The sequence below is a fragment of the Puma concolor genome, chromosome C1, assembly GCF_028749965.1.
Source record: "Puma concolor isolate L17-30 chromosome C1, mPumCon1.1.hap2, whole genome shotgun sequence".
Classification (NCBI taxonomy): domain Eukaryota; kingdom Metazoa; phylum Chordata; class Mammalia; order Carnivora; family Felidae; genus Puma; species Puma concolor.
Genome location: NC_141674.1, coordinates 95,118,885 through 95,128,132, shown reverse-complemented (window position 1 = coordinate 95,128,132; position 9,248 = coordinate 95,118,885). Strand labels below are relative to the sequence as shown.

The window sequence follows — 9,248 nt, the reverse complement described above, 5'->3', positions numbered from 1 at the left end:
AAGATAATGGAGCAGAACCTGACCTATGTAGACCATTCATGGGACACCAGTTCACCTGAGGCTGTCAGAACTCAGCAGCATCCATAGCCATGCTCAGAGGTATCTGATCATCTGGCTTTAATAACTTCTGGGGTAGTTATTGCCTTTTATGTAGAATCTAAATTACTCAATCCAATTAATCATCCCTTGGGCGAATATAGAACTTTTCCTTTTTGCATCATCCAAGGAGGAAACTTGGCTTCTTACTCAAGCACATCTTCAGGGCCTCGCGGATGTCTCTGTTTCTCAGGCTGTAGATGATGGGGTTGAACATGGGTGTCAGGATGGTGTAGAGCAGAGAGAATCCTTTGCGCAAGAGCTGTGAAGAATTGGCTGAAGGCACGAGGTACGTGGCAATCAGTGTCCCATAAAACACCGTGACCACAGTGAGGTGGGAGGAGCAGGTGGAGAAAGCCTTTCTCCGCCCTGTGCCAGATGGAATTCTTAGGATGGCAACAAGAATGCAGGAGTAGGAGGCTGTGATGAGGAGAAATGGAACCAGAGTCACTGCAGAAGAGGTGGCATAAGCAATGGTCTCGGTCAGTGAAGTGTCCATGCAGGAAAGATGGACCAGAGGCGTGAAGTCGCAGAAGAAGTGATCAATTTCATTGGGTCCACAGAAGGTTAGTCTAGACAGTAGGACCATAGTAATTGCTGTGAGGAGGAAGCAGCAGAGCCAAGAACTGGAAGCCAGCTTAATGCAAAGGGGGCCAGTCATGAGGATGGGATAGTGGAGAGGTTGGCAGATGGCCAGATACCGGTCATAGGACATCACAGCAAGCAAGAGACACTCGGTTGCAGCCAGGGATCCAAAGAAGTAGAACTGTGCCAGGCACCCAGCGACAGAGATAGTCTTCTGCTCAGCTATGATGATCAGCAACATCTTGGGGATGATGTTGGAGGTATACCAGATCTCTAGAAAGGACAAGTTCACCAGGAAGAAGTACATGGGGGTGTGGAGGTGATGGCTGAAAAAAACTAGCAGAACAATGAGGATGTTTCCAGAAACGATTAAGATGTAGAAAACTAAAAACGTCATAAAGAGGAAAATATTTAGCTGCCGGATGGAGGAAAATCCTCGAAGCACAAATTCTGCTATGGTTGTTTGGTTTTCCCAGGGTGGGATCACCATGCCTTTGCTTCCCTAGAGCACCCAGCGATAAGACATGCAAAGCACAGAAAGTTCTAGCTTACACATAGACCATGGGTTGACAGTGGATGATTTTCATTCCCCACTCAGGTTTTTGGAAGATTTTTTATTTGGGTGGAGGAGTATCTTCTTTTTTCCCCCAAAACCTGAAATGGGAAAGAAAAGAATTTGCAATAAGCACTTGTGACTGCTTCAATCCCCCTTCTTCTCCTACCTATCTAGATCTTTTTTTATTAATTTTTTTTAACTTTTATTCATTTTTGAGAGAGAAAGAGTGTGAGTGGGGGAGGGGCAGAAAGAGGGAGACACAGAATCTGAAGCAGGCTCCAGGCTCTGAGCTGTCAGCACAGAGCCCAGCGCGGGGCTCGAACCTACAGACTGTGAGATCATGACCTGAGCTGAAGTCGGACGCTCAACTGATTGAGCTACTCAGGCACTTCTCCTCCCTATACATATCTTCATTTCATCAGGAGCAATGTCAGGCTTCGGGGAAAGCAGGACATGGAATAAAGGGGAAGAAGAATACAAAGGGGAGGAAGGACAAAGTAAAAAGAAAGGAAAGGAAAATTATATGTTCTGTCATCCTGAATGCACTATGGTGGCTTGGGGAGTTATGTAAAGAAAAGAAGATCTAAAAGGAAGGTAGAAGTAGTAGAGAGTTTGTGAACTCTCAAACATTCCAGAGTTTGTGAACTCTCAGGTGGACCTAGAGAATCAAGGACTCAGGACAAAGAACCCTTTCCCCCCTCCTCAAGTACTGGTTATGTGCAGAGAAACAGCCCCCATCATACCTACTATGAATTTTTCTCCTTTTCAGCTTCTTAGTGACTTGAGAGATAAATTTCTTATTTCTGTTACCGTTTCCATAGCCCGAGCAAGAGAAAATCAGGTGAGTGTGAGGTTTGAGATTCTCTTGATTCTGAGGTCAGTGCTTGTACTGGTGTAATGCAGAGGCAGGAGTGTTTTTCACTCACAATTTGAAAAAGATAAAATCGGGTCATTAAAAAGATTTTATGTCGGGCAGCAGTAAATGGGAAAAGAAGATTCAGAACCAGGGGGGCCTAACGCATGGTGTGCGACCAGCCAATTGAGTGTAAGGTAGCCTCAGGTTCTTCTTTTGAATGAGATACAAAGGCCCAGGTCTCCTCCTCAATTCCATCTTGGTCTAAGCCATAGGCCCTCCCCCGAAGTTCAAGATAGATAGAGAACCTGCTCAAGAAAGTCTGTTATCCTCAGAGCCTGAGGCTGAAACCATGTGACTATTCCCAACACCCTTGTACTGGATGTGTTACATTCTTAACATAGTTGTGGAAGGACCCTCCTGCTGCAGGTGGAGATGGGAAACCCCACATGCAGGGACAGAAAGTACTATGTGAGGGTAATAATGAAGTTATCAGAGTAGCCGGAGAGTCCTATACAAAGTCCAGGGTGCTGCTCTGTAAGGGTCACATTTGAACAAGTTGTTTAACTTCTCTGAGACACAGTTTCTCATCTGTGAAATGGGATACCAGGAAGGAGAAAAACTTAACATGTGCCTAGCATGGGAAAAAAACATAAATACAAAGATTGTGAAATCACATTACTTAAGTTTACCAAGAAATTGCCTCTGCTTTGAAGAAAGCATTGGCAACAAATCCCAGTTTGTTTTGCCACATACTGCAGTGTTTGTGCATGTAATTTTGTGAGTAATTAAGCTCTTCCACTGATCTCATATCATACTAACAGCTTTTGGCAGTACACGAGTTCCATTTTAAAATCGACCCAGTGTCCTACCATTCTGTGGGGCCCTAGTTTTCTAGCTTTCCACGTGGATCACAGAACTAACCTGGAACTTGCGGTGAGCAGTCGCCAGGACTGGTGATGCGCACTCTGAGCCCATTGAGTGTAGCACGGGGAAGGCACAGAGACACAAGTTCTCTCCATCCCCTGCAAAGCACAAATAAGGATCTGAGATGTCAGAAGGAGGGCTTCGGTTCTGAGAGCACAGCCAGACTCATGGATGTTGCTGCTATTGCTGCCGATGAGGACGTTATTACTCGATCCCAGGCACTGTCCTAAGTGCTGAAAAATGTAACTGTCATCACAACAACCCTCTGTGGTGGGTTATTATCCTTACTTATTATTCACAGAGAAGTTAAATAACTTACCCATGGTCATCAGCTAGAAAGCGGCAGAGATGAGATTCAGATTTGCTCTCAATCCCTCACTCCTAACCATGAGCACTGCTGCTCAGGGGGCCGGAGTACATTGGCTAGTTTGCATAGTCTCACAGAGGCGGGAAGAGGAATGTTTCCATGAAGCAGCCTATCATACAGGTTTTGACTTCAGGGAGAGTGAGTTTGCCTTTGTTGTTGATGAGGGAGCCGTTCCAGAAAGGGTCACAAACTGACAACCTTTTCTACCTATCTCCTGGACTTGCTTTCACACTGCTACTTTTATGCTCTTTCTCTATAATCTTAAAAAACCCGGTCAGTTTATTACCTTAAAAAAATCCAAGAACACTTTTGAGAATGTGCCCAGAGAATTATCACTTCCCTTCCACCAGTCAGTTGCATTTATGCTGCAGGACTGCTGCACCAGCTGGATGCAATGCAGAGGCATGACGAAGGAGGGAAAGCCAGTGAAAGGACAGAACTAACTAGCGAAGCCTTGTTGAGAGCACAGGCTCTAACGCTAAATAAATAGGCCTAGATTCCAATCCCTGCTCAACCACGAAGATATGTAGGGAAAGGCATTTTATAACCTTTAAGGGGAGAGGAACTCTGCTACCTCCAGGGGATGAAAATGAGGATTTATAGGGCAGCAGAGAGGTCGATGACACTGGCCTCCCTCCCCTAACATGCAGCCACTATCTCTTGCTCTGTCTCCTTAGCAGGGTGAGGAAATCGTGCCCCTATGTTAACTCTGCTTCTCTATGCTGCTGGACTCCATAGCCACAAGCCCAAACAACACAGTATGTCTGTAATTCGTGTTGGTACAGGGCTGGGTCCAGAGTAAGTGCTCAGTAAGTGGTAGAGCTTTCTTCCTTTCCCCTCCTCTCCTCTTCACCTCTTCCTCTTCCATTCCCTCTTTTTTTCCCAGTTATGTCAGCACAGTTAGTGCTACCTGAACATAGAAGATATCTGCTTCCCTTCACTAGAAGTGTTCAACAAGAATAAATTATGAGGACAATTAAAGAAGATGTAAGCATTGGAGAATTATTTGGATTTGATGAGTTTTCATGCCCCTTCCAAATGTGTTTCTAATTGGGAAACATTTCATTCCCCCAAGACACACACATACAGAAAGTTTGTAGGAAAGAGAAGAGGCTTATCACAAAACAAAGTAAAAACAATACTCAGTGAATAATCACAGATTTTTCTGCCTTCACTAACAACAACAACAACAAAAAAAAAAACCCAAAAACATGGGAGGGCAGGAAGTGACTCGGGTGCTCTCTGAATGGGATCCTTTCTCTTAGCTGAATTCAGGCGTCAATCAACTAACCAATTAATTCAGCCAACATTTGGCTTATTGATAAGGGCTCTTGACTCTTGCTAGCTGCTCATTAATTCAGGTGAACAGTTGGTCAACCAGATAGACAAATAGTTTGATTCTGTTACTAACCTGATGATTGATTTAGTGTGCTAGGGAATTGTACCCCTGGCCTTATGTAGCAAAGAATAGACCCAAAACAGGAATCACTGAAGCGTATGCCAGCAGAATAGATGAGTTTTACCTGTCAGTGCCTCAGAGTGGTCCCCTCCTACTTTGGGGAGCCAGGCCATAGAGACAATGACATGTCTCTCTCCCTTGGATTCAAAGAATTGAGCTAAATATCTGGAATCCTGCTTTTATCCAGAAAGCTACCCCCCTGTGCACTTGCCAGAAACCTAAATTGGGGTTGTCTTTCCACATGAACCAAGGAGGCCAGTTGAATTTTGTCCCCATCTTTCAACCTTCCTCTGTGTAAACTTGAATTCCCTTTGTGGGCAAAGACATCACCTCCCCTGATCCTGGTGCTCATGGGCATTTCCCAAATGACTCTGCTGGGGAATTGCTGTTTATTTTGCAAATTATGTGAAACCAAGTAACCTTCACCTTAGAGGAAATCTCATTTTTTCCTTTGCTTTATATTAATCTTCTACTTTAAAAAAAAATTATTTAAATTTTAGTTGGTTAACATACAGTGCAATATTCGTTTCAAGTTAATCTTCTACTTTAATGATGACTATTCATATTTATGTTACCTGTATAAAGAGCTTTAATTTAGTGATGAAAAATGCATGATTATGTTAGGCTTGGGGATAATGGATTAAAATAGTATTTTGAAAGGAATATTCAATTTTTTTCTACCTTCTGGAAAAAAAAATTACTGTGCATTTCCTCATTGTATAGGCTTGGTAGAGAACTTAAACCAATATCTATGGTAGTAAACATTTATTGTCAAAGCCATTAATTAGGATTCTAAAGAACTTATGTCCTCCTTGATTCCTGTCATTTATTAAAAATTGTAACTGAGGCTGGCCCTGTTCTAAGAAATGTAAGTTTGTGATTGGCAACCTTCTGGAATTAAAGTGATCATCTACTGACAGCATTAACAGACTAAAGAGAGATTTGCTCAAGCTAACAAATTAATGCAGCTTGTTCAATAAGCATAACAAATAAAACAGTAAAATAATCAATGAATTGAAATGACCTCATTTGTTCTTCAGAACTGAAGTATTTTCTTTATGATATAGTACCCAAACTTCCTGAAACCTTGGTATCCACCACAGTTTGAACTCATGAATGAATACCTATCTGAATGTATGAGGCTTCTGGGTAGGATGTCCTCACTGAAATCTACTAAGTAACCACTGTATGCCGGGCTTTGTGCTAAACCTATAGTATCTGTAATCCTCACAATCCTTGTGCATATTGCCCATCATACAAATAAGGAAATCCAGGTTTTGAGAGATGAAGTGACTTGTTCAAAATTACCCAAGCAGAAGAATGTGAGGAGACTGGGATTGGACCAAAAGCTCCGTGAGGACAAAGCATGTCTATTTTCATCACTGTTCTATCTGCCTGAGAGACTGGCACATAGTAAAATTTATAATAAATATATTAATACTTATAAATATTATAAATGTTTTATTAACACTTGTGAAATTTTGGGGGCACCTGGGTGGCTTGGTTCATTAAGGGACCTACTTTGACTCAGGTCATGATCTGATGGTTCGAGAGTTTGAGCTGACAGCTCAGAGTCTGGCTCCTGCTTCAGATTCTGTGCCTCCTTCTTTCTCTACCCCTCCTTCTCTCTCTGTCTCTCTGTCTCTCTCTCTATCAAAAATAAATAAACATTAAAAAATTACAAAATATATTTATAAAATTTTAATATAAAATATAAATAATATTTATAAATCAAATGAATAAATAGGTGAGCAAATGTCTGCCTTCAGATGCAGTGTTGTTTTTATTTTAGCAAACCCCTTCCTCCAAATTTCACAGGAGGTGAAATTTCATGGTACCATTACTCTGTCAAGTTAAAAAGGGGGTCTAGAGCAGGCAGTCTTTCCCTTGCTGTCCTGCCTGCTGCTCCCTTGCAGTGTATTCGATAAACTTCTATCTCTTTTAAAAAAGGCAGGCGTAAGGGGCTCTAGTACCTGAATTGAGACTGAATAGGTAATGGAAGCAGTTCTTGGTGCCAGTATTTTTTTAATGTTTATTTATTTTCAGAAAGAAAGAGAGCATGTGAAGCAGGGGCAGAGAGCAAGAGAGAGAGAGAGAATCCCAAGCAGCCTCCACGCTGTCAGCACAGAGCCCCACGCAGGGCTCCATCCCACCAACTGTGAGTTCACGACCTGAGCTGAAATCAAGTGCTGAACACTTAACCAACTGAGCCACCCAGGCACCCCTAAAAATTTTCTTAAATGGAAAATTATACCTTAAAAAATAAAAGACCACTGATAAAAACAGCAAAGGTTATTTAGAACAAGACCATTTAGAATCCCATTTCAGTATTTAAGTCAATTAGTTATTTTGCAGAAAGCCCACTTTACAATTTCTAAGAGGTTTTGAACCCATTTTCTACTTTTTAAAAGAAAAGATATTTATTTTTTGGCCATCAAGACACTGATCCAAAATTATTCAACAATACAAGCTTCGTAATAAATGAATTCAGTAAATTTACAGGACAAAAAGTTAACACACAGCAATTGGTTATGTTTCTATACACTAATAATGAAGTAGAAGTAAGAGAAATTAAGAAAACAGTTCCATTTACAATTGCACCAAAAAGCATAAAATACTTAGGAATAGGAATAAACTCAGCTAAGGGAGTGAAAGACCTGTAATCTGAAAACTGCAAGCATTGATGAAAGAAACTGGAGATGACACAAACAAATGGGAAGATATTTCATGCTCCTGGATTGGAATAATTAGTATTGTTAAAATGTCCATACTACCCAAAGCAATTTATAGATTCAATGCTAGCCCTATCAAAATACCAACAGCATTTTTCACAGAACTAGAGCAAATAATACTAAAAGTTTTATGGAAACACAAAAGGCCCTGAGAAAGAAGAACAAAGCTGGAGGTATCACAATCCCAGATTTTAAGACATACTCTAAAACTATAGTAATCAAAACAATATGGAACTTGCACAAAAATAGAAACAGATCAATGGAACAGAATAGAGAGCCCAGGAATAAACTTACATTGTCAACTAATCAAAGACAAAAGAGGCAAGAATATAAAATGGGGGAAAGATAGTCTCTTCAATAAAGGGTGTTGGGAAAACTGAACAGTTACATGCAAAAGAATGAAACTGGGCCACTTTCTCACACCATACATAAAAATAGACTTAAAATGTATTGAAGACCTAAAGGTGAGACCTGAAACCATAAAACCCTTGAAGAAAACAGGCGCTAATCTCTTGGATGTTAGCCTTGGCAACATTTTTCTAGATCTGTCTTCTCAGATAAGGAAGACAAAAGCAAAAATAAAACTATTGGGACTACTCTAAAATAAGAGCTTTTGCACAGCAAAGCAAATCATCAACAAAATGAAAAGGTAGCATACTGGATGGGAGAAGATATTCACAAATGATATATCCAATAATGGGTTAATATCCAAAATATGTAAAGAACCTACACAGCTCAACACCAAAAAAGCAAATAATGCAATTAAAAATGAGAAGAGGACCTGAATAGATATTTTTCCAAAGAAGATATATAGATGACCAACAGACATGAAAGATGCTCAATGTCAGTAATTATCAGGGAAATACAAATCAAAATGAGATATCACATTACATCTGTCAGAATGGCTAGAGTCAGAAACAAAACAAAACAAAGAAAAAATAGGAAATGACAAGTGTTGGCAAGAGTGTGAAGAAAAGGGATTATTGTGCACTGTGGTGGAAATGTAAATTGGTGCATCCATTGTGGAAAACAGTATGGACGTCTCTCAAAACATTAAAAATAATACCAGGACACCTGGGTGGCTCAGTCGGTTAAGCATCTAACTCTTGATTTTAGCTCTGGTCATGAGCCAAATGAGTCACACAGTTTGTGAGTTTGAGCCCCACATCCAGCTCTACATTGACAGTGTAAAGCAATAAAGACTACAAAGCATCAGAGAACATCATCAGAAACACCAACTCTACAGGGAACACAGTGGCACTAACTTCATATCTTTCAATAATCACTCTGAATGTAAATGGACTAAATGCTCCAATCAAAAGACATAGGGGATAAGAATGGATGAAGAAAAAATACATCTATATGCTGCCTCCAAGAGACTCATTATAGACTTGTAGATAGAAAGTGAAGGGATGCAGAACAATCTATCATACTGATGGACATGAAAAGAAAGCCAGAGCAGCCATAGTTATATCAGACAAACTAGATTTTAAAACAAAGACTGTAACAAGAGATGAAGAAGGGCATTATATCTTAACTAAGGGGTCTATCCATCAAGAAGATATAACAAATGTAAATATTTATTCCCCCAACTTGTGACACCCAAATATATAAATCAATAACAAACATGAGGAAACTCATTGATAATAATACTACAATAGTAGGGGACTTTA

At 40.5% G+C, this 9,248-nt stretch overlaps 1 protein-coding gene across 1 annotated transcript; it reads right to left on the bottom strand.

Annotated features, from left to right (window-relative positions):
• Positions 1-217: 217 nt before the first annotated feature.
• Positions 218-1,171, bottom strand: LOC112864846 (olfactory receptor 11A1-like). Its single transcript, XM_025927866.2, has one exon. It carries the CDS (start codon positions 1,169-1,171, stop codon positions 218-220), a length of 954 nt encoding a protein of 317 aa, XP_025783651.2.
• Between the last annotated feature and the right edge of the window lie 8,077 nt (positions 1,172-9,248).

Excerpts from the sequence above, each read along its gene's own strand:
- LOC112864846 (XM_025927866.2), bottom strand. The coding sequence starts at position 1,171 with ATGGTGATCCCACCCTGGGAAAACCAAACAACCATAGCAGAATTTGTG.